The 26,908-nt window shown below is 40.3% G+C and overlaps 1 protein-coding gene across 1 annotated transcript in view; it reads right to left on the bottom strand.

Annotated features, from left to right (window-relative positions):
• Positions 1–8,072: 8,072 nt before the first annotated feature.
• MRPL3 (mitochondrial ribosomal protein L3) overlaps positions 8,073–26,908 on the bottom strand; it is a gene marked incomplete at its 5' end in the record, with an annotated part of 31,720 nt that continues 12,884 nt past the window's right edge. Inside the window, 4 exons of the mRNA XM_010562068.1 lie at positions 8,073–10,717; positions 19,843–19,920; positions 20,948–21,025; positions 22,809–22,917. Coding sequence (XP_010560370.1) covers positions 10,568–10,717; positions 19,843–19,920; positions 20,948–21,025; positions 22,809–22,917 — 415 coding nt within the window. The remainder of the gene's footprint in view (positions 10,718–19,842; positions 19,921–20,947; positions 21,026–22,808; positions 22,918–26,908) is intronic.

Below are 26,908 nucleotides of genomic sequence, written 5' to 3' on the forward strand. Positions count from 1 at the left end.
GACAGCCCAGATGGCTTGATGCCTTCATACCCATTTATGCAATGGACCCGGTAAATAAGATGGTGCTTGGCTGGTATAACGTGCTAGTGAACCTTGAGACAACCTCTGGGGCAGCAGGAGCCATTCGTGGGCTGCAAGGAATGGGAAACAGCTCTGAGCTTGGGGCAGAGCTGCCAGCGCTCCCCATAAAGTCAATAACTGGCAGCAGCTTCGCTGCAGGGGCGGCACAGCTAATGGCAGCTCCGGCCCATCCAACTTGAACCATCACATGCTGAAACACTGGACAAGATCTTGAAGGGTAAAATGGAGGTGAGGAAAATTTTCCAACAAGCACTTGGGTTCCTACTGTTGCTGCCGGTGGTGCATACCCCATAATTAGATGGCCTGAAATTTTTCCACACTGAAGAATAGCTTGCTCTGACTTTCTGAATAGTAATTGTAAGTCCCTTAGGACTCACTTGGCTTTGTTGCTTTGCAGTCTGTGCCACTGCAACTCATTTGAAAACTATACTACATCACCTCAGCATACAAAGAAGAGCTGAACTGCATCTGTCCATGCAAAGTACGTACATAAGGTCTCCTGCTTTTATTAGTAATATATTATCAGCAAGAAAATTTCTCTCTCTCTTTCTCATAAAGCTCTGGCTGGTTTATAGATGGATGAACTTACTGAAAACCCAAGCATCTGAGCCCTTAGTTCAAATTAATGTAGTAGCCTACAGCGTTTTGCAGAAAAGTATAGAATTTTTTAATGTAGGAGTTAGGTAATTTTCCTGGTTACAAACAAAACTTTTCCAGGCTTGATTTTTTCCCAGCTTGAATTTAACTCAAATTCTCTATGGCACACACACTTTTGTGGGCATAACTAATGTTACTTAGGGCAGAGACCTCTCCAACACACTTGGCATCGGCTTACCTGTGTTCCCATGGGAACCAATAAACATTTCACTGACCAAACTGAAACAAAACAATGCTGCAAACTTTCCTGAGATGCAGCACCCAGATATCCATCTCTCTCATTGCATTTCTAAAATGAGTCCTACGAGTAAATAGCAAAATAGCAAACAAAAGGGGCCAATAGTCTTCAGCCATCCACTGGGAGTGAGACCAAGCAGATGCTGTTATATACATTAACCTTAGTAACTTGAGTATGGGGAGCTCTTGGGGAACAAAATGCTGATGTCTAGAACTTGCTATAATGCTCACCACATCGGCAGAGCCCTCAGACCAGAGTTACATTTAGGTCCAAAGGCTTCCCTGTGCTACAGCAGGGAGGCACTCCCAGGATGTGACAAGGGTTGGGACATGATATTTGGCTCCATAGGGCTCACTGGAGTTTGCAGCACTGGGATCAGTTTTGAGGTTGGAAGCACAACCCTGCTGTCACCTCCTGGTGGCAGGAAAGCATTTGGCTGGAGAGGAGCACACGTTCTCCACAGCTAGAAGCACATGTGGTCCTGCAGCCCTCCAGTACAAGCCATGTCTTACAGTCACTGCTTTCCCAGTCACCCCCACTTATCCCAGCCCTTCAGGTGAAGAGCTGCCTTGGCAAAGCCTGCTCTCCACTTTTGAGTTATTGTCGCTGTGGAGATGGTACACCCACATTCACTCCTTTCACGCAGGTTCCCTTGGGTCTGGCTTTGCAGCAGAACATGCAAAAATGTATATTTCTATATTCAGGGATTTTTTTTTTAAAGTGTGGCTTTGCACCAAAATTATATGAAATTAGGAGTTATATCTACAAGGTAGATTTTAGTTAACTTTGACTATTTGGTTACTCAATCTGTGAAGCTATAAAATTTGGAGCTATATTTTATAGGATCCAGTCTCTAGTCTGTAAACTGATCAACCCTGGAGGATTTTAGGTTTTGCCTTTGAATACTCGAACCCACAAAGTGCAAAAAATAGTCAGATCCTGCCCTGCGGTTCCCTATTTTAAATACAAAGGAAAACTGAATAAGTAGAGAGGGAAAGAGGCAGCTGAAGAAAAGTAGGTTAGTGTGAAAGAAAATCTATCCTCCAGCTCTCTAGAGGATACAAAGGAGCCAAGCATCCTCTGCTTCTCACAGGAGAAATGAACCACTGGACTTCCACGTGCAGAACCCAAGTGCTGCTGCTGTCACAACAAACCTGCAGTGCCTGACAGTAGACGATCAGAGTTTACAGACCTGGCTGGCAGTTACAGTGAGGTACTGAAGGAAAAAAAAAAAAAAAAAAAGAAAAAGAAAAAAAAAAGAGAGAGAGAAGGCGCCTTAGCTGTTATTAAGATATTACCACCTTTTAGAATTTTGTCTGTCAACAGATTTCTGGACATGTTAACATAACCTGTGCTGTGTAATAACCACCAGGAAGGCACGGATGTGATCAGTCACAGAGCCTGTCAGACACATGTTAAATTCCAAGTGAACCTGTGGAAGTATTAGGAGCAGGACTATAAAAGCTGACACCCCACAGACATCAAGCACCAGGTGTATAATTACATCTAAGCCTGGTCCTGCATTCCCTCCCTATTCAAATATTTCACTGTAGCTAATTTGGGGAATGTACGAGATGCAGAATGAAGTCTTTTCTCTATCAAACTCCTTGCACAAAACTTTCTCTTCCTCCACCTCTCTACTGTATTGCATCTTATGTCTCTATTGCTTGTTGGCCGTTGCAGTAAGTTTACTGGCCGTAACACACCCAACAAGTCACTGTCAGTAATTAAGTTTTTTATTAAATGACTGACAGCCACTGCCACAGGGAGGCAAATAGAGACAAATGAGAGGAGGACAGAGGGGCAGAGGCTGATGGACACCTCAGCACAGATCGTTCTCACATTGCTCTCAGCTTTCAAAATGCAAGGTCTGCACGTCCCGCTGGCCCCGTACCAAAATACGCTTGGTACCAAAAGCACACAGCAGCCGGCACAGCAAGCAGGGGACTACTTAAGACAGCTAATAGGAATCACCAAGGATGGGGCTTCAATTTAAATCCTGCCCTTAATCAGGGAACGAAAGCCTAGCTGTGGGCGATCGGCAGGCACTTTCCTCAGAAAATAATTCTGGGCCTGGATTCCTCTTCAGAATATTACATGCCCGAATTTCCCCTTTCAAGAAGGTTGTTTATCTTTTCAGCTGGGTTAAAGCAGGCTCACCGTGGGCTTGGGGCATCTTTATGCCCTTATCTTCCTCCAACCTTGCCCTTCTGAGAGTTCATCTATCTGATTTTGCAGGGTCATTCTCTCAGACAGTGCCCAGCCGGACCCTTCCAAGGCAGTCCTTGGCTACAAGCACTTCCCAGATTCACTGCCCACATCCATCCCGGCTTTACAGTCTCTCCCCTTGCCCCCACCAACCTACAGCACAAAGCCGTGTTTCTCTCCTGTCAGCTGAACTGCTCCTCTGCAAACTCCTCTGCTGGCCCCCGCTGTGTCCTTCCCTCAGCCGCCCCTCACCATGCTGCTCCCCCAGTCCTGCAACGCCGAGCTCCCCCTGCTCCTCCTCACACACCTTCCTCCTCTCTCCCCGCCACCAGTTCTCAGCTGTGCAGCCCAGCTGTAGCAACTTGCCCAGTCCTCAGCTGCCGGGTGTTTACTCTCTTCTCCTTCAAACCCCTTTTCTGAGCAGCCCCTGCTTCTCCAGGACCTCACAAACTACTTGTCCTTCGTCGTGTTTCGTTTAAATTCCACAGGCTGTGGGATGGGGGGGGATAAATCTTGAGGTTTATTAACGTCCCACAGACCTGTGCTCTCTTGAAGCCACTGCTTACTAACAAAAATTTAAACACATGTAATAGCATTTGGAAAGGTAAGAGTCTGTGGTTGTAAAAATACCTTATAAAGAACTAGGCACTAATAATTCATTAGGTTTCCTAAATGTGAATTAACAGGTGAGCTGCTATACATTTATAAAACAGCAATTATTTTAACTTGATGTTTAATAACTATGAAATTGTTTTGTCAAAATCGCTCTGTGCTTGCAAATAAGGAATTACTTTTAATCATCCACAATAAAGATCATTAAGTGATTAAGAGAAGATGACCAGTTAAAACACTGGCTTCAAAGAGAACAGATGACACCACCTGATGATATTTCTGGTACAGGCTGCATTTCAGACAAGAGGAAGTTTTGTGCTCACTTCAAAGCACACATTTTGGACATCAGTAAACATGAAAGATCTGACTGTGGGGGATGTGCAATACAGGAGAAGACCAACGCTTCTGATTACATGTCTACACTGAAGTTTCAGGACTCAATGTTTGATTTTTTCCTCTCTTCAAAGAGTGCAGAGAACAGACTGCTTTGCCAACTGGAGCAGTTTCACTGAACTGTAACAGGCAATGCTTGAAAGCCTGTCACTGCGTCTCCCGATCAGAAATGAACAAACAACAAGCACTGGAGGACAGGCATGTAAATACACACACACACACACACACACACACAGTGTATACACCGTGTTGTTTGGATTATTCAGCTACTAACTCAGGGTGGGTAGTTCACAGCTATAAGAAGACCCACTGTGAGGGTACTTAGCAAGCAGCGCTTCCAAAAGCACTTCTTGGCTTTTCAATAGCATGAGAAGCCAAAGCCTCCCTGAAACTCCTTCCACACCACATGTATGACGGAGGTGGGCCCCCTGTAACAGGTAGGCTTCAGCAGTTGCACCATTAAATTGTCCAATAGCTTCGTATAACAAAGCTTGAAACATTCTGCCTCTGGTGCTTGTGGCACCTGTAGGCTGATAGCCTTTGGGCTCAGAGCGGTGGCCTTATGGATCCAAAACCTGGTGACAAAGAGCCGACAGACGTTTCACAGCACCTTCTCTGTGGGGGGTGAAATAGCAGTTTAGAAATCAACTGGCAACTTCACAGAAAACAACTGATTTTCTCTGTAAGTGGCATATGGGGAAAGCAGTTCTCTGTTGACCTGTGATCAAGGGAAATGGAAGATGAGGGAGGAGAAATCAAGTCTGTTTCTTTCCTATCAGGCTATTTCTCCATATGCAGCTCTAAACTTTCAGGTGAAATAAAGGAAAATTTCAGGCTAGCCTAGGGAAGAACATGGACTCTCCTGAGGGAGACCTCCCTTTGGAAACAGGTGGTGCAATTTGAGAACAAACCAGCAGACAAAAATGCCTTTCTTGCTAACTGCAGAGAAAGGTACCATGATTTTGAACTATCTGCACCATGTGGTAAATCTCTCATCACCTGCTGCCAAATTCTTTTGTGCGTATTTTTTGTGGTGCTGGGCAGATGCATATTAAAGAAGACTCGAGGCACCAAAGCTGTAATTTGTGCTGCAAGTTCATTGCTGCATGGAGCAACAATATGTTTCAGGCAGGATTTGGCAAGAATCTGTGGAACACTGCTTTCAGAGAGGACACATGCAGAAAAGCCTCCACGTCAGCAATGTTAATCTTTCCTCTTGATATTCTAGAAATAAAAAAAGAAACTTTTATAAAATGACTGTCTTGCCTGGGAAAGATGAATCATACTGCTTTTCAATAGAGCAGCAGGTTGCCAAGGGACCCTCTTCAAGGTTATTGTTTTGAGTACCTGCAAAACCACCCACATTTTTAAGGTTTTCTACGACTTAGAAATGAAATGAGGAAGATGGAAACAGAGAGATGAAAACTTGACTTAGCTGACTGTAAGACTGTGTCACCTAGGGAAATGTGAAGCAAATTATATAGCACAATTTGAATGATATGAAATTGGTTTAAGCCAATTTTTTGTTAATCAACCTCCCCTTGCAATCCCACCCCTCTCAAATCCCCAAAAGCTGGATTCATCCATAGTTTGACTTCAATATGTACAGCTTATGCCAGAAGATTTTACACACTGGAATTCAAGACACGGCAGTAAGCACCAGAGCACAGAAGGCTCCATCTCCAGTGTATACTCATTAGATTACAGCAAATAATTCAAGCCATTTTCTGCATTCGCACTAGAAGCTGCACTCGCTTTCTCAGCTGATTGCCTCTTCTGGGTTCTGTTCTAGTGCTCAAAGTTAGTGCCATGGAAGTGAATATTAATTTAACCCCCAAATCAAATTATTCACTACCAGTAGCTAGGTAGAAGCTCTAATTCCGTGAATTACCAGTTGCTGATTTAGATCAGAAAGCAAAAACATACCTTGGGTCTTTAGTATTCAAATAGAAATGAGTCTATAGCACATCAACCATGCACATAGGTGGGAACCCACGCATGATATCCTGCTGGAATGAGGAATGTGGCACAAACACAGAGAGAACTAGGACGTTATTAGCCCTTATGTTACCATGGATGTTGATGCTGCTGGAGCTCTTGTGATGCCCACTCCAGTGACACATTCACACTTACTTACCATGCACACTCTTCTGTACGATGAGGGGAGAGATAGAGAAGCAAGAAGAGTGCACTGACAGAACTGGGGTCTGAACCAGTGTGATAGTCCTGCCCAGTTCACATCACCCATCTTTCGGGGTACTTCATGAGGTAGGTCAGCAGGCTGCATTAATTTGGAGACTATCAGTCCTAATGTACCCCTTTACTACCTGATACCACACCTTGCTGCAATACATAGTTCCCAGGAACAACTGCCAGCTTTTTATCTGTTTGGCTGCCACACTTCAAACACAGCAGAGCTGTGCCAATTGAAATTAATTCTCTTTCTAGTGTGATAACGTTAAGGCTACATGTAATCAACTTAAATTCCTCCAACAGAAACTGCACACCTTCTCCAAAACCAATACCCAAGACCAAGGTCAGCATTTTTGCGTGTTTTTACAGCTGTTAAGTGCCATCAGGAATGTTATATAAATAAATCACACTATGCTATGTTACACACTAAGGTGTGTAACACTGCAGGGCAATTTGCTGCAGGTGAGAGGTGCTCATTAAATGCAATTAATAAGCACTATCTGTGCACTGAAAGGCACAGGAGCTAATTACTAAAAGACACAGTGTACAAGTAATGCTTACAGTTATGAAACAGGCACTTCCACACGAAATTTCAAGGAGACGTAGGAATGACATAAATCAGAATGATCCAAGCCAAGTGATAGTTACAGATGCAGCACTCACAAAATGAATGAACCCCACCACTGTCCTCACTGTGGTTATCAGGACAGGAAACACCCCTCTATCAGCCAGACTTTATGAAGCACCCTAGGACTGGGCCAGCAGCTTCTTTTAAATAGCAATTACCTTGGCATCATGCAGTAGCCCCGTGTGCTGGAGCTCACAGGTACGGGGCTTGCAGCGGCGCACTCGCCTGCTCTGCACCGGGCTGCCAGGTTACGCAGGTCAGCCTCCCTCACAGTTTACATTGTAATACGTCTTCTTTCAGTCCTCCAGAATTTTTAGAATCCAGCAAGGAAACAGCAATTTTGGGAAAAGCTCGGGCCATACCAGGCTCCAAAATCCACACGGAGAGTGGAAGAAGGTGAAATTTTACATAGAAACTCCTGTCATCCCTTCAGCTTACTAGAGTAATATTTGTTAAATGCTAACAGAACAAACCACATTTTTTCACATCAAGTGAAAATAGCAACGGAAAGTGTTTATCGGTCTCACATAATGACAGAGCCATGGTATTTAAAAGTATGGATTCAAGAGAAATAAACTCTCCTTGTTTATCATCAATGACTGCAATTATGTTGTCAAGTGATAGACGAGTGTTTTGATTTCCTCTTCCTGCTGTCTTTTTACCTTCAACTTCTATTGTAAACTTGCCACTGTTTATTCATGTACTATTACAGAACCACTGAGAGGGGGTATTAATCAAGAGTATTTATTTTTCAAAGCAGTCATGCCATGAAGCCATAGATACAGCTAAAGCTTAACCCTACATCCTCCTCCAAAGCAGCATGTTAGTGATGTTAAAAACACTCCGCTAGCCCAAACAAACAGAACAGCCTAAGGAGGGGGTAACATGCTCCTGGACATGCAAACCCCGGCTCAGCGCATTGCCCACAACCCTTACGTTCACAAATGCCTGCAGAAAACTGACCAAATATGAAGGAACTGCTTGGTATCCACATTTTGCCTCATTGTTACCGGCAGCTCCAGGCACTGGTGTATGTGTTTTGCCAGAAAACACAAGAAAAGAAAAGCTGCATGACAGGTTTCCTGCTAAGATGGTGATAAAGTAGAGGACACAGTAAACCTACTTGCACTGATGATTTTAAAAGCATTCATGCTTTTTGCTGGACCCTCTTATGATTTTCAAGCATCGCAAAGCAAAACTGTACGTGCAAGGGAAAGCACAGGCCCTTTACCAGCCCAAGGACACAGAAGGGGCCGAGGAGAGCGTGCATGACTTCCAAGCGTTATACTCCCAGAGGAGATCAAGACTTTGTTCTTTCTCTGTGCTGGAACAGGTGCGCAATTCATGGCAGATCCCAGCTGCTTCACAAGTTATGGCAGTGGAAGCAGAGCTTGCCAACAATTACCTCCTCAGACAGCAAACCAGACTGCAATATTGGGTAGGATGTTGTCCTACGGGATTCAGAAACAGGAATTGAAGTAGGTTGTCGATCTTCCCCTCAAGCTGAAATCTCAATTGATAAGAGTTAATCTTAATTTACTTTTCTAAACCTGTGGCTCCCTTTGAACTCACATTTGATTCTTGGTACTTCCCAAGGCATACGCTGAAAGCAAACCCAAACTAGAACAATTTACAGGAGAGGATCCCACAGCCCTGGAAGTTCTGGCTGAGAAACCAAGTAGGAGAAAGCATCTCTCTGTGTGGTCATCTCAGTGATAGTCCAGGATTGTTATTGATTAAGTAAAAAAAATATAAATAACAACAAGGCTCCTCACGGAAAGCATATGTGTGCCAGAATTATCCCATAAACCAGAGCAGAACATCAGGCTACACATCTGGACACACCCTGATTTACATGTGTTCAATAGCAAGTAAACTTGAAATGCTGTAACTTTTAAAATCTGGTTTGTAACCAGGAGATTGAACACCAAATGCCTCCCCAGGAAACGGCAACTATCTGGAACAGGTGACAGGTTGCACTCATTACTAGTATCATGGCCAGAACATGACACCCCACTGGGTATTTGCTGCCTGCATGGGCTTTTTGCATCACATCTGCTGTGTGCCTGATGTCTGCACTTGCAGAGCCCGTGTTAATAAAGAGAAGGGAAAGCATGAAGGCGGTGCTGTTATGCAGCATTCTGATGCACTCATTTGAATGGCATTTTTCATTCGATGGAATCCAGCTAAGAGGATACCCAACAATGTATATACTTACCAGTTCACATTTCCATCTCTAATGATCCCTCCCAGTCTACTACAGGCCAGTAGCTATATACAGCCTCTTTAAGATGGCATGTGGTTTCTTCAAGCTATTACAAAAAAATTCAAAACATCTTCAGTAACTGAGAGACACCATAATGACAAGGACATGACCTTTTAAATTGGATAGTATTAGTAAGGTCTTTCAAAATCTCATATTTACTTTAGATATTTGATGTCTTGTGATGAAGCTGCAAAGACGAGTAGATAGCACCACCACTGTATTAACGGTAGCTTAGTATATGCAAATGCTTGAACTACAGCAGGGCTTGTAAGCAAGCAGTCAGATGGCACACAGAGTTATCCAGGTACTTGCTTCTGTACATCAGAAGATTTACAGTGTTCAAAAGATCAGACTTATAAATAGTAAATCACGTAAGATGGAAAATAAAGGGAGCGTATTGATTCCAGCTATTATTGAAAGGTGGGGTAAAAGAAAAATGAGCATTATCATAAAGGCCTTCACATTTGGCCTGTTTTCTTTGTAATAGCTCTTCTGTAACAGCATAAGAATCCAATACAGAGACAACTGCAGATGTGGAGATATTTCTCCAGAGAGCATGCAAGGGATCCGCTATGAAGTTCACAACAAGCTGTCAGCGAAGGCAACAAACAGGCGCCCACTGCAGTCTTTATGCTGCTTTGTTACTGAACATACCCCATCTGAACACCCCCTCACCATACACACTGCCAGAACTCTGAAGAGACAGGCAGTGGTTGGCATCATCTTTCCTCTAGAAAATTGGTTGGGTACCTGCTACGTTAAACTCAATATTAAAGTGAAAGGAGAGAAAGAGCTCTGGTGAAAAGAAGGAAACAAAACAAGCTCATGTTGCTACAGAGCAATGCATTTTCTTGTTTTATTTTGGATTATTCTTCACGGATCCCCCCAGATGCCAAGGCAGATTTGGAAGGTTTTTTCGATCGATCAGAGTTGGCCAGAATACTTTCCACAAAAGAGAAAGAGAGTTTGGTAGCATTCAGGAAATTAAATGGAACCACCTTCAAAACAACAGTTTTTCAGAAACGGTTAAGTTTTCACAGCCTGAGACAGAGGGCAAAAGGTCACTGAAGACAAACTCTTTCGTGTGCTTTATAACCTGCCCCTCAGACTCACCTGCTGCTTTAAATACAGGTTTGAAATTTACAGTGGTAAATCTTATTACCTGACCAAAATGGCAATATCTGAAGTGTTCAAGTCAGTTGGTCAGACCACAAACCATAGGTTTACTTTAATACAGCACTGCAAAGTTCACGAAAATAACAAAACTGTGTTTTCAAAGACGTGAAGAACATTATGCATATGTGACAGATGGATCTGTGAACTGGAAAATCTCCTTATCATACAGGTCTTCTGGTAGTTTTTCATCTCCATCAGCAAAAAACGTAGGGAACGGAGGGTTTTTATTGCAGTCCTTGTAAGTAGGCAATTTGCTATCTCTGACCTAAAAAGCAGGAGGGGGAAGGATGGGGTTAATAAATCTTACAGAAGACTTTCAGACAGCGATACACTAGAAATTAAAGAAATCATCTTGCATGCATAAGAAAAAAACCCAACAGCATTCACATTACAATTGTTTTACCTGAAGAATTCCAAGTATAATCATCAGTTATTTTAATATCAACCTGAGCTATTTGAATTTAACACTTTTCTACCTATCATTAACGAGTTTCTAAAACCAGCAAAACCCAAAGATAATTTATCACTTGTGTGATAAATTTATCACTACTGTGAGAGAATCAAAACCTACTCCATGAATTCATTGCTCAATGTTTTAAAATGCTATTAAAATAATGTGTGTAAGTATGGCTTGTTTAAACTGTGTTTATAATCCCACAGTACTTTCCTACATGACGTTCCAAGTTATATTATGCAGTGTAATCACCTCTTCAACAACCAAGACATGCTTTTGTATTTACAATGCAAACTAATTATGGCAACTAATTTTGCAAAGATATGTGCATTGGCTGTATTCAGTCCCTCTGGCTACTGCAGAGCTATTTAGTGACTGCAGAGTTAAGCATCTAAAATTCTTCACCCAGGAATCACTACTCAAGTTTGTCGAACACGAGCCTTTAAGAAAGTTAATTTCCAAGAACTGTAGTGCCACAGAGAAATTACTTTCCTTTGCTGACCTCTCTACAAGTGGAAAGATTTAAAATCTAGCCTCTGAAACTCCAATCTCTGAAGAAAATTAGTAGCTAGAATTATCAGCAAAAAGCAGTTTGTCTGCGGTGAAGATAGGAAGCTGGTATCTCTGAAGAAAAAAAGAGCTACAAATTCTCCAGCGATGAAATTTTATTTAAAGTTAAATTCTTCATTTCTATCTTGTTACATATGATCTTCCTCCTGAGCTGTAATAATCCCTTTCAGCCACTATACTCAACTGGATTAAAAAAAAAAAGTACCAATAGATCAGACAAAATTTTAGTATAGAGAAGATAAGCTCTTCCTCTTATTTTTTTGGTGGATTTTTAAAGAACAGGAAGCTTGTTCTTACTTGGTTGGACATAAAACTCACATAGGACAATTGCGATTTACACCAGAAATTAAATAAAACAATTTTATGTCCACTGAAATGTCTGTTCTGGCAGCACTGTATTTACCAGATTCATATCTGCTATTACTTGAGCCTTTCCCAAATTCCAAGAGGATTCCTCCAGATGAAATGCACAATAAATTTGACTTAAACTTCAGCTTCTGAAAAAACTGTTTCGTTATTTTTCCCCCTGAGGAAGTTCCAACAGTTTTCTAAGTGCAGACTTGATAAAGAAAGAAAACCTTTTGCTAAGAATGCGGGGGTGAAGGGCTCAACTGCTTAGGATGGCTACTTAGCTTTTCAAGTAGATCATTCCTCTTCTGCCAGACACCTCCCTATGAAAAGTGTTCTCTATTCACTCGTAAACTGCCATGCGAAACTACTGAAGTCCCTGTAGTCCTGGTAGACAGCAATTTACGTTAAGTGTCTACGTGGAATAAACTAGGCTGAGGTCCAAGTCCAAAGACCTTTGCTGCAACAGTTCCAGCAGCAGAGTTCAGAGGAAACAGATAGCTTCAACAGTGCCATCTGAACTGCTGAGGCTCGTAAGTCATCCTTCCAGCTTTCAACACGTTGCTGCTGTTTCTTTTACTATGTGAAAACATGTTTTAATAACTTCAGTTGGCTATTATTCCCCTTGCCCCTTTCTCTTTTATTCCCTAATCCTATTACACATCATAAGCCTTCTATGTCAACAGCAAAAATCCCCGTGGTCTCTACACGAGCTACAACAATATTAGGAAGATTAGAATAAATTATTTTATTTCTGATAACTTATTCATTGCACATATATCTTATTAAAATGTTTTTCATGTTTACTTTTTTGATATTTTTGATTCTTCCCATCATGAAATAATATGCACTGTTACATACAGGCTGTGTCATTACAGGCAGTTTTGGACACCTGAAAATGAAAGGAATTCAGGTGTTTTCATCTCCCCCCCGCCCCCCCTTTCTTAAAACAACAATTTATCACAGGACTTATGAGTAAGACATCTGCTCTTAACTGAAGGCAAACCCAACAGTCTAATCTTAGTCCTGCATTAGTTTATGTAAATAAATGTAAGATTTCAGTTCAGCCTTAACATTGTATTTTACGTATTAATGTCAAGTGGTATTTTGCAGATAGTGCCTCTTGTGTGATAAGGAGAATTTTTAAAGACGTTTTAAGATTCTTATGAAACATTTTCAACAGACCATTGTTGCTTTCAGAGGAGTCCAATACTGCTTCATTTTGCCCCTTCCTACTGCTCAGAAGCTTGGCAGATCCCAGAAACACAAGCCACATCTAATGTTAAAATTATCTTCTTCTGATATGCTCTTTCTTTTGATCAGTATAATTGACATGGTATTTCTTTTGACTGGTGAAAAATACTGCTCTTTTTCCATCTTCTTCTACATTTGTTGCTTTCAAATGCAATTTGTTTTACTCCTAAAGCACCATCTTAGAGTATCAGGGCCAAAATGAATGAACATGCCTCTTTCTCCCTTCTAAGCTTCAAAAGTTGTTAGACAGATATTATTATTCCTATCAAGAGGAAGAACTCAGTTTCATTTCACATCTGAAAGTACCGATTAGCAACTTAAAACATGGTATGATTTATCTGTCTTCTCAAGAGAATTACTGAATGACTCCCTTTACATTTATGAAGGGCACAGCATACCAAAGGTTTCCTGTATGTATTACCTCAGATTCCTGCACAATAATTTCACAATATTATAAAGGGGTTAAATGGTATGCAGGATCAGTTACACTTGCCTGTATAAGCCTGTACAAAGGCAAGCAGTACATGTGACCCAGCACAGCTCTTCCTGTTCTCCCAGTAACCTTCTGAGAGCATCCCTAATAAAGGAGTAAATTTTAATGCTCTGTGTTACTAAAATCCAGTGACTTTAGCTCTTGCCCACAGAAGGAATCAGGCTGAGAGCCCAACTGGTTATTACAATCCATAAAAGCATTCACTGTATAACTCAATATTACACAGACGTCTGCTGGAAATACAACATGGCAGAGAGCAAGCAGTCTAGGAGGTTCCTGGAGTGTGTGGAAGATAACTTCCTGACACAGCTGGTAGGTGAGCCAACCAGGGGAGGAGCCTTGCTAGACCTACTGTTTACAAACAGGGAAGGACTGGTGGGAGGTGTGATGGTCGGAGGCTGTCCTGGGCTTAGCGACCGTGAAATGATAGAATTCTCAACTCTTGGTGAGGCAAGAAAGGGGGTTAGCAAAACCACTGCTGTGGACTTCTGGAGGGCAAACTTTGGCCTCTTCGAGGCACCGGTTGAGAGGGTCCCTTGGGAGACGGTCCTGAAGGGCAAAGGGGTCCAGGAAGGCTGGACATTCTTCAGGAAGGAAATCTTAATGGCTCAGGACCAGGCTATTCCCATGTGCTGCAAGATGAACCGCCAAGGAAGACAACTGGCCTAGCTGAACAGGGAGCTTCTGCTAGGACTCAAGAAAAAAAGGAGAGTTTACCATCTTTGGAAGAAAGCGCAGGCAACTCAAGAACAGTCCAGGGATCTTGTTAGGTCATGCAGAGAGGAAATTAGAAAGGCAAAAGCTCAGCTAGAAATCAATCTGGCCACCATTGTAAGAGACAACAAAAAATGTTTTTACAAATATGTTAACAGTAAAAAGAAAGCCAAGGAGAATATCTATCCTTTATTAGATACAGAGGGGAACACTGCCACCAGAAATGAGGAAAAGGCCGAGATACTTAATGCCTTCTTTGCCTCAGTCTTTAATAGTGAGACCAGTTATCCTCAGGGTACTCTGCCCCTGAGCCGGCAGGCAAGGACAGAGAGCAGAATATACCCCCCATAATCCAGGAGGAAATAGTTAGTGACCTACTATGTCAACAACCTACTATGCCATCTGGACACTCACAAATCTATGGAATCAGTCAGGATCCATCCAAGAGTACTGAGGGAGCTGGTGGAGGAGCTTGCCAAGCCACTCTCCATCATCTATCAGCAATCCTGGTCAACGGGGGAGGTCCCAGAGGACTGGAGGCTTGCCAATGTGACGCCCATTTACAAAAAGGGTCGGAGGGAGGATCCGGGGAACTACGGGCCTGTCAGCCTGACATCAGTACCAGGGAAGGTTATGGAATGGTTTGTCTTGAGAGCGCTCACACGGCATGTACAGGACAAGCAGGGGATCAGGCCCAGCCAGCATGGGTTCATGAAAGGCAGGTCCTGCTTGACCAACCTGATCTTCTTCTATGACCAGGTGACCCGCCTAGTGGATGAGGGAAAGGCTGTGGATGTTATCTACCTCGACTTCAGCAAGGCCTTTGACACTGTCTCTCATGCCATACTCCTTGAGAAGCTGGTGTCTCATGCCTTGGACAAGTGTACTCTTTGCTGGGTGAAAAACTGGCTGGATGGACAAGCCCAGAGGGTTGTGGTGAATGGGGTGAAATCCAGTTGGTGGCGGGTCACAAGTGGTGTTCCCCAGGGCTCAGTGTTGGGGCTGGTTGTGTTTAATATCTTTATTAATGATCTGGATGAAGGGATTGAGTGCACCCTCAGTACGTTTGTGGATGACACCAAGCTGGGCAGGAGTGTTGACCTCCTGGAGGGTAGGAAGGCTCTACAGAGGGATCTGGACAGGCTGGATCAATGGGCAGAGGCCAGTTGTATGAAGTTCAACAAGGCCAAGTGCCAGGTCCTGCACTTGGGTCACAACAACCCCATGCAATGCTACAGGCTTGGGGAAGAGTGGCTGGAAAGCTGCCTGGTGGGAAAGGACCTGGGGGTGCTGGTTGACAGCCGGCTGAATATGAGCCAGCAGTGTGCCCAGGTGGCCAAGAAGGCCAATGGCATCCTGGCCTGCATCAGAAATAGTGTGGCCAGCAGGAGCAGGGAGGTGATTGTTCCCCTGTACTCGGCACTCGTGAGGCCGCACCCCGAGTGCTGTGTTCAGTTTTGGGCCTCTCACTACAGGAAAGACATTGAGGTGCTGGAGCGTGTCCAGAGAAGGGCAACCAAGTTGGTGAGGGGCCTGGAGCACAAGTCTTATGAGGAGCAGCTGAGAGAGCTGGGGCTGTTTAGTCTGGAGAAGAGGAGGCTGAGGGGAGACCTTATCGCTCTCTACAACTACCTGAAAGGGGGGTTGTAGTGGGGTGCGTGCTGGTCTCTTCTGTCAGGTGGCTGGAGATAGGACAAGAGGAAATGGCCTCAAGTTGCGGCAGGGGAGGTTTAGATTGGATATTAGGAAAAATTTCTTCACTGAAAGGGTTGTCACACATTGGAACAGGCTGCCCAGGGAAGTGGTCGAGTCACCATCCCTGGAGGTATTCAAAAAGTGTGTAGACAAGGCACTTCAGGACATGGTTTAGTGGGCATGGTTGATGGTTGGACTTGATCTTAAAGGTCTTTTCCAACCTAAATGATTCTATGATTCTATAGTCACTTGATTTGTTCAACCTCTGTATTAATATTACTATATATTGTAGTACACTATACTACAGATAGATGGTATACATAGTAGTGTCTATACACAACAGTATATTCTCTGTGAAGTTTGTTATTAAGAAAAATACTAGAAGTAGCTGAAACTGGAGCTGGTTGAGATTGTCACTAAATCTTTAAAACAGTCATAAGGGGTTTTGCAGACAATTCATAAACTGCACATATGTATGTCCCATATATTGACAGCGTAACAGGTAGTACAAACAAATACAAATTCAGAAATCTATCACCACAAAATACTTCACATGGTCTTAAACAGGCATTAAAGCTTGATGCTTAAGTCACAACTCACATTTGTAGTTTAACAGGGCTTCAGGCTGTGTTAGCAACCACAGCAAAGAATGCAAGTTGTTTGCAAAACAGGAAAATGTGTTTAAATATATAGAATGTTAGAAAGAATCTCCTCAGGTGTCATATATTACCTAGCTTAGCTTCTCTATTTCTGAAGCTAGACAGAAAATTGAATTCAAGAACTATATCCATTTCTGACCACCCTTATTTTGTCTTAAAAAACCAACCAAAAAAAAAAAAGCTCTACACAACTCTATCATGGGGCCCAAGGTACAGGACAGGGAACACAAAAGAATTGAAGGTTTCACACTATTCCTGCATGCCCTCAATTTGAGCACAGCACACCCAACTCAGGCATCAGCAGCTAGAAACACAGACAGTAACATTGGCAAGTGTGATACAAAACAAGTAGGATGCAGACAACTACAGACTTCTCTAAAAAGAAAAAAAAAGAAAGAAAATAAAAGGAAAAATGGGGGGCAAAAAGGGAAAGAAGCAGTAGGGGAATACTGAAAAGTTAAGTTTATTAGCTCAAGCAGAATACTACACTAAAGCAACGGTATACTTAGGTTTAACTCAATTCTAGCATACAAAAAGGCCAGTTCAGTATCTAACTTGCTAAGCAACTCCTGTGGGTTACATGATTTGCCAGAATTTCTGCTTTCACTACAAGTGATATATTCAAAGTGATCAACACTGAATGTCCTAAGAAAATCAAGTGCCTTAAAATTAGGACAAGTATAAAACATTATCAAAGATAAACTATAACATCCTGAATTATAATATACCATATTACAGTATCCCCTCCATTATGAAGCATCAGGAATTAGTCTTGTGCTTCTCTCTTGAATGACAGAAGAGGTAACTTTTTGTTAATATACTTGGGAGAGAAACTGAGAGCCATAAGCTTCCAAAAGAGAAAACTATTTTTTTTTTTTTTTCTAGAGGATCAACACCACAGACAGTAACTACAGGCCCTGTGATCTAAGACAATACACCAAGAGAAACAGGTAGTGCCTGAGGCAGGCTATCTTGATAGGCACAACACACTAAATTACAAATGCTTATTCTGCAATGTTACTCTTGTAACAAAAAAATTCCATACATTCTAGCACACTGCTTAAGTTTATTAAGTTTATTAGACCTTGTCATTGAGAAAGAAATCCAAGCTAAAGTAAGCTTTTTTGATTAGTTTTCTAGCTGGCTATGAACATTACTTATGTCAGTTATTTACCTGCATGCTTCAGCGTGCAATATCAAATGAAAACTGATTTCTAATTAAACCAGGAATCCATTGATCGTAGTATTCTGCACTTTTACTCTGCTGAAAATGAAACTTAAATTTTTCAAGTGCTTTATCTCTGTCTGGATAAAGTGGTGATGCACTAAGTTTCCAAAAATACATAACATCAAAATAAATATATGCTTTAAGGTGCACTGTGGTTTTAATGGTTACCAAGCAACACAGAGTGAGTACTGAGCACAAATGCCTTCCTCTTAGAGACACACTAAGAGAAAAGTATTATGCAATATTTCACTTTTTGAGCTCAAAGACAGATGTATCCAAATCCCCTAGACATTAGTCTTACCTAATTATAGGCAGGTGTTTAGTGGAACAAACAGTAATTATGAATTGTAATATCCCATAATTTCTCTCCCCAACTACAGATCCAAACAAATATACAACAATTACAGAAAGTCAAAGTCTACAGGCAAACAAGAAAACACCCTGGAAGAAAAGTGTAAGACACAAGCTAAAAACACCACAGATGAGTGCAGCAAGATTAAATGGAGAAAGAAAAAACCAGAAATTAAAGAACACATGCCAAATAGTATTGCTTTGCATGCTTATTTAATTAAAGCTTGCTCTGTCCTTCAGAGATTTATTTGAAAATATAAGGGAAAAAATTTAATTAATACATGTAATTCATATGGCCTATGAAAGAAAAAACCCCCAGAATGGATTCACCAGCTTGAGGAAATGGAATAAACTGTTGCCGACTACATACTCCCTTCAATCACCAAATAGGTGAGTGGAGGCAATTTTTAAAAAATCTGTTTCTTAATAGTAATAATACCTACTACTGTGCCTTCATCTCAAACAGTGTTATTTATTACTAAGAAGCCATGAAAGTTTGAGTCTGGAGCACTTTGGTCAAGATCTTTCAAATACTGTATTACGTAAATCGAACAGCTCTAAGGGACAAAATCCCTCATTCTTCCCATGAATCCTCAACCCTCACTAATGGAATTGGCTGCAGCTCTCAAATGTGTATGCCAAAATGCATACTTGAAGATACTTGGACTTCTAATTGTATAGAACTATGACTTGAAAGATGTTCAAATATACGTAACTTACAAATACAGTTAATACAGATTCTGTATCTTGTAGAAATCATGTACAAGGATTAGTAAAGCAGTCACAAAAGTGCCTTGTGCCACTCAGTTAATACTGACAGATTAAGTTTCCTTGGAAAAAAACAGATGGAGTCATTTTAACTTTTGGTCTTAGGATAAAGTTCCAATCATCATCCATGGCAAGTGAACTGAACAGAAATCACTCCTGGACATGGCAAGCACTTAAATGATATGCAACAGACTGCCGTGGCAATCAAAGTCCATTATCCTCTTCGTATCACAGATGTCAACGCTGTTGTTTTACTGCATATGCTCAGATGGCTTGGCCCAGCAGTCTCCTGTTAACAAGGCTGTTGACAATGGCAGTACTGCTGCCTCAAGGATTTTTTTAAGATAACAGCAGGACTGCTTTCCGAACTCACACAGTAACATTACTGTGAACGCCAGCTGTCTTCTCCTGTACCTCAACTGCTCCTTGGAAAGGTAACTGCTACGGTGTATGGGAATGCTTTGAATAACCTTTAAAGTAGTGCTTGCTGTGTATTTCTGTTCATGAATACAGCCCTTAAATAATATTCTGGAAGCCTCGCCACCATCCTGTTGACTCAGGTTAGTGTGGGGATGGACCTAGCCCTGAGACACTTACCACAGGGTTACAGTGACTGTGTTGGTTTATCATACGCTACGTGTGTTCACAATGCCAGTGCAAAGCTAAGAATGAGCCATTTAGAGTAAGTGGTGACCCACTGCCCCTATTAATAACTCTCTTTTAAAGAACTGATCCTACGGCCCTTTAATTCAATAATACAGGATGGGACTCTAAAGAAATTAAGACTGCATTCAACCAATGTTTTTCCTTTTGTAGGAAGAGAGTTGTAGAGATCTTAGGAAACTAGCAAACATACCTTCACCAGACAATTTGTGTGACCTGGAACAGACCCATTTACATAAATAATGTCATGTTTTGTGTTGATCCTCCACACCTAGGAGACAGAAAAAAAACAGACATGGAGCTTGTTTTAGAGACTATTCCCAGTTTTACAAACTGTCCAGCGAAGCACAAACTGATTAACTGGAGGTGGTACTCTGGGGAAGAAGAATGTTCTGCACAGGCCTAAACTTGCCATAAAATTCAGTCACTTGCTACTCTGCGTGCACAGCTTTCTAATGCAGGAGTCTATTAAACAGTTTTAAAGCGCTTGTGATCAAGCCATATTTGGTAAGGCAGCTTGTTGTTCAGCATAACACCAGCCGAAGCTCCCAAGTCTCTTTTCCCTCTAACATCAATGTGTGAAAAACATCACAGGTGACAAATTAAAACAAATATGCTCATGAAAACAATGCCGCGACCGTTTGTTAATTTCTTAATTCTATGAGATGCTCAACTGAACACGCACATTTTCTGTTACAAAAAAATAGTTTTAGTTAGCAGAGAACAGCAGCAGCACCCTTTTTTTTGCAAACTAGAGGCTAATATGCTTTTTTGTGTAAACTGCAGAGGTTGCCTTCAGAAACAGAGAACCGTAGCTGTAATAGCCCAAGAACTGCTAGATCCAGACGGAAACTATAATCCCCTTTTTTGCACATGAAAGTGAAGGACCATGACAAAGTTAGGACTTCAAACAACTCAGACTTGGGTTGGGTTTGAACAAGTGGAATAGGCATGAAAACAGTAACTGAAGGTTACCAAAAGCCTGATTGTTCTCCCACTTCAAAGTCAGAAACCAAGGGACACAGAGAAAAACACATCAGATGTGGAAGTATCACCTGAAATGCTGGTTCCCAGGGTACGCATATGCAAAGGGAGTTCAGATAACTTATTTGTAACCCATAAAAAGCCAGAAGCACACATTTGATACTCCTGTCTTTCTAGCTTGCTTACTTCAAGATGCTCCTGTCAGGATTTTGACAGAAATAACAAGACAGTACACCAACACAAGGTTACATGGCTAAGTCCATTGCGTGGCAATGCAACCACTTTATACACATTCTAGTATACTCAGAACCCACCTTTAATCCAAAAGATGTCCTATAGATGTTACCCATTTTACCAGGCATTTTCTTTCCACGATAAACTTTGGCAGCTTTCTAGATAAAAACAGGGCCAAAAAAATAATGTAACTGCAAGAGGTACACTTACAAACTCAAGAGGAACATGAAAGAAAATATGCTGGTATTTCCAATGCTGAAAATATCTAATACTGGAAATATCTAGTATCGAGTAGCATTTTAAATACCTCCTGCTGGAGGTTAGGTATTACTATACATGTTACCTGAAATACTTGACCTCAATCATAAAATTGCTATAAATACTGTTCTAGGCTTGCTTAATACTTAACGTGTATAGATTCAGAGCAAAATGTGCACTCATCCCATACTTTCACTTCATGAAAATCAAGAAAAGTTTTTTTGTTCCTAAAACCCCTGTCACCACAAGACTCTCAACTACATCACAGACCATAGCAACTGGAAACTTGCCTAAACTACTTGTGGATGCTACCACAGAGCTCCAGAGAAGTCCTGCCCTGGAAGGCTACCAAAATGAAGATATGCCGTAGCTTCTCCCCTCTCCCTAATCCATAAGTTTTATACTGATGTAAAACGGATTTTTTAAAGCATGTATTTTTGAGAATGGACTTTTAAATTATATTCCCTGCTATTGCTTAGTTTCCATATCCCATTTTTGTTTGGCTGTGTAAAACCTGAAGAACAAAAGTGGAAAAGAAAATGCAGGACTAAGTGCAGTAATTTTTAGTTCTACAGTATTATCAAGGACTTTGTCTCAGTTTCCTGCATCACTCAGTTATTCATTAATAAAGTTTAATTTTTTTTTTAACTTGTGTGAAAATCATGATTTCAGAAAATCAGCTGCAAAGAAGTTCTAGGGACAGAATTCTGTACTTGAGCACTGCGGGATTACAAAAATAGCCGAGGTGGTCAACACTAGACTGGGAAATAAAAATCAAGGCATTGTTTTTCCCCTATTGCATCCTTTCACCTTGTTTCCTTTTCATCATACCTATTACCAATGCTATTTCTCATTCTATGTACTTTGTGGAATTACATCCAGCATTACTGCTTAGGAAATTCTAATTTAAAGAAAAGTAAAGAGGGGTCATTTTGTAATGATGAATACTATCTGCTAAAACAAAGTGTTGTGCGTTCAAATATTTACGTTCTTCAGTCTTCAGAGAGAACAGTGCCAGGTGCTCTCTTGAGTTCAGTACTGTGACTCAGTTGGTCTTAATTCTGTATAATGAAGCTAGTTTGCAAAAATCCCTCTTAGTTCAGCCTAAATATTGTGCAACCTTTATAGAGACAAATCTGTTCCAAAGAGCTTTTAAGCTAATAATGTTTATAGTTTGAAACTTAAAAATATTACTCTGTACTCTGCTTAAAAATGCTTAGAAGCCAACAAACTATTCTGGGAATCAAAGAGTTCATTAAGCAGCTACACAAGCCAGGCGAGGTGATAAAAGCAACTAAGGTTCCAAAGAATAGTACAGTATCTTCAGTATAAAATAATGGGTAAATCCTTTCCAATCTATAAATGTTGTGATAAAAGATTCTTAGAACTCTCTCTGAAGCATTAGGACTATTTCTCTCAGCTATACTACAAAATACCACAATTTGCTCAGTTAAAATATGTTTGCTGACTTACCAGCAATATAGAATATTCATAAATTGAGGCATAACAGAACAGCTATCTGCATTGCTCGTAATACAGGTTTCTGAACTTCCTTTGAAACAACTGGGATTCTCTGCTACCACGGAGTAGAAGGTAACAGCTAGCTATTCTGAAATTGTTCATTTTTAGTAAGCAGTTCCAAAAATACTGAAGAATGTTTAAACAGGAAATAAGAATCCTCACATTGGTAGATATTGCTCCAGGACGTCTGTGAGTTTTCGTCTGGCCGTGGCTCGCAGGCTGACCTTTAAATCCCCACCTCTTCATTACACCTTGAAATCCTTTACCAATTCTGAAAAGAAAAATAATTAAGAAACAAACCTGGGTTTTTGCTAGACTTAAGGTTTCTAGCAATAACCAATAATTTTAGTTAGGCTCATGATCTTTTTACCTTTAGCAAAGCTCAGCCAGGAGAAGAATATATATATTTTTATAAAATTCTGTATTTTATACTACAAACATTCTAGTGCAATACTTAAAGGTTGCTTCACAGAATAAGAAGCACTAGGAGAGAGTCAAATAGGTAAAAAGACTAACATAAAATGCTCCTTGCTGTGATGGTCCTCAATACATGGTACTGTAATGAACCTTTTACCAAGTGGACACCAGAACAAACAAAGAAACCAAGCCAAAAAAACCCCAAATAAAAAGCAACTGTATAATAACACATACCAAAACTTAGTGACAAGCCCAAAGCATCAAGAAAGGAAAGAGATGGCTGCTTAGACTAGCATAAACTGAGGAACATTTCTTTTCCAAAGTACAATAGACTCATCACTTGAAAACAGTTTTATGTGTAAACACTTAACGCTTTTGACCTGTACTCATCTGACAAATAAGGTCTAAAACACAAGAACAAATAAAACATTTTCGGAGTCCATGCCTTAATCTTTGAGGCACATGGTAGAATTACTGGCTTTAGAGTTCTCTGTTTACTGCAGGGACAGACTCAATAGGAAAAGTTGCCTCACCACTGCACAAAAGAAAAGCCCATTAAAGTGTGTGTTTAAACTGGCATTGTTTGTTTCCAAAAGGAAAAGTCTGACCATGGCATTTATGGCTGCACTGATTATTGAAGTAATTTAACAAGATGATCCTTTTCCTCCAATATACAGAAATCCTTTCTCTGCTAATGCCCGTTGCAATGTCATGGTCCTATTAATTCAAGTATTAGAACCATCCAGCCAAACACAGGAAAATAAAACCAGCTATGAGCATGCATACAGCACACAGTATGTATGGACTACATTTTGCTGACTCCCCTGACCAGAAAAGCACTACCATTAAAAACTAGCAAAACCATACAAATGCGGAGAACACCAACATTCACAAAACCTGAATTCTTTCCTCTCCCACTTGAATAATCCTCCTCTGATTGCTGGCCTAGTTACCTAGAGCAAGCCAAACTACAGTCAAAACCAGCCACAAATGGAAAGATTCTCTAAAGCCACAGAACCGTAAGGAAACAAGACTTGTGCAACCACAGTGTCTCTCTCTTACTTTTCTCCTTCCCTGCTCAGAACCTCGTGGTCAAGTCCAGTTAAATTTGGCACACAAGAAAGATATGTAATTGTTTGAAATCAAAATTATCAGTTAGAAAGTCCTGATTTTTTTTTTTCTCATGACTAAGGAAATGCTGAAACACGATCAAAGCAGTGATCTCTTCCCTTGCACATGCCAGCCATGCACGTGGTTAGCGCCAGCAAGAGAGTCCTTCCAGGCCAGCAGACAGTGGTGCAACACAGGAGTGTGGAGAGGGCTACGAGACGGAGCTGAAGGCATCTGCTGGAGGGAGGACCAGGGTTACCCGGGATGGATGGGGAACGCAAGACAGAAATCTAAAGGAGGCAAGGCTTTGTTACACCAGTTTCTCATGAATCAGCTTATTTTAGAAGCTGGCAGTAATGAACAGCGATAGTTGTAAAAAAACAGTTTGAAAAATACTCATGCTTTAAGACAGGCTCAAAATTTTTCTTTTTCTATGTCTGCAGATTGCTAGGGGAATAATAACTTTGAAATACATAGCAGAAACTAAGCTATAGGAAAACTCGTATCTGTTCTGCCAAAATGCTATATTTTTCTTTGAAACTATCTATTATTGGCCATGTTTTCCAAGTAGACTACTTCTGGCATCTTTAGCTGGAAGATGGAATTAGCAAACTCTCCAAAACCAATGGCAAGTGGGTTGCATAACAACAGCTGTGCAGTTACCAGAATGAGCAGACTGGGGGCATGATTAATTCTTTAGCTGCAGAAATGGGCTTGCAATTCAGAGAAAACCATATAACCATCGAAAGCTACTATTTCAAAAGAAAGCAGTACTTTCAAGTTTAATCAAGAAGCACAAATCCCTGACATCATGAAACCACTTCAATATTTCATTCAGATTGTTCATTTTTAGACATGAACAATTTAGAATATTGTAAATTGTACTTTTAAATAAAATATAAAAATATAAGAAATAGTTAATACTTCTAAGAGATGCATTTTGAAAAAGATGTTTACTTCATCAAATGCTATAAGATATCCTCAAAAAGAAGCGATTATATCACAAGACAGAGTTGCTAGTGTTTAATGATTTATGCAATAGACTACGCTCATCTACTACTTGGTCATTCCAATTACACACTTATTTTCTGTGAACAAAGATTTAGACTTTACAATACTCAAAGCCTTAGGAAGTTTATAGAAAGTGTGGCCAGACTAAAAAAGAGCACTCTGGTAAACCTGAAAATTCTCATGCATCTGTTGATCTGAAATATGAAAACAAATCTCTAACATCTGAAATATGTGGGCTAAAGTCAAGGAAAGTTATCTCAATGCTGAAATTAGAGTATTTCATAATGTATAATGCTTTACTATCTACCAAGGTTCTTTCATCCTATTACTTCAATTATGTTTTAGAATAGTTTCATTTTTTATTTGTGGAAAACTGATTGAAGGTCTCTTAATTACTGACGAATACACTTTATCTTATGATTTTTTGAATGTTAATTTTCTATTCAACATGACACAGTCACTATCAGGACTGAAAATAAAAACAAGTTTTTATTAATTAAATAAGAAGCTATAGTTTTATTTCATTTTGGAGTTTCTGATTTTTTTAAAAGAATAAACAATGTATAAAGCTCTTTAAACACTTGTCAAGATGAAAAACAACTACACAGACAGTGTATATTTCCTCCTAGACTCATGCTCTATCTGAAATAAAGCTGGAACCAGAATAAAAACTACAGGATTATGTAAATCAAATGTAAAGTTTAAAATAAAGTAAGGAACTACTAATATCTGTTTAAATCAAATTTAGAAAGGAGGACTGTTCAACTCGGCACTTAGTAGCTCAACCAATATACCTCCATCATCCTAGAAGAACAGTGTTTTTCCAACCTAAGTCCACCTTGATGTGACGGTGATCTGTTCTCAGACAAGAGGTGGATTTCTCTACTATATGCAAAAAAAAAAATTATGAATAAATTTTCCATGACTCAAAATTTATCTGTATTTCTAAGGCAAAGATTTTACATTCTTCCAACTGTATGAAATGCAAAGTGCTTTTGAAAATAATATTCATTTTATATAAACAAGAGAACTTAAGATACATGCTGTTCAAGAAATACTATAGAAAATCAGAGAAGAATTTATACAGTTTACAGTTTTCTTAAACTTTTTTAATTCTGCCAAAAAATTAACAAATATATGTAAGAATATATTCTTGACTTCTGAACAGATGCCAGGTGTCAGCTATTAGTATCACTTACTAATTTCAAATTGCTTAATTGCCCTCTTCGCCCTTCTTAAAAATTAATAGGTGTGAATGCATTCAGCAAATGTCACCAATAAAATAAAAGAAAAATAATTACTGAAACTAAACCTAAAACAGTATTTTGCAAAAGTGAATGAAACAGAAAAATTGCCCAAAAGAATATTGGATCTTTTATTACTTAAAAAGTCTCATGAGTTCATTTCCAACAAATATTTCATAACATTAAATTAGTGTGTCCTAGCAAAATCAAAAGATTAAAACATAGAGTTATCACATATGCAATACATATGATTTTATGTCTACTATATATTTATATACTATTTTTAGTATACTATATACACTACTCTATGTAATTTCACATTAGCCAACATACGTATAAAAGATTCCAACCAAACATGCACCTCTTCTGAAGTTACTTTTCTTATGATGATCTGCATCACAATTTCATTTAAGAATGCATCAAAAGAATCCCTGATTTCCCCCCCAAAAGTCCTAACTACTGACATCCTACTACACTTTG

This window comes from Haliaeetus leucocephalus, unplaced genomic scaffold, assembly GCF_000737465.1.
Source record: "Haliaeetus leucocephalus isolate CR32 unplaced genomic scaffold, Haliaeetus_leucocephalus-4.0 Scaffold153, whole genome shotgun sequence".
Taxonomy (NCBI): domain Eukaryota; kingdom Metazoa; phylum Chordata; class Aves; order Accipitriformes; family Accipitridae; genus Haliaeetus; species Haliaeetus leucocephalus.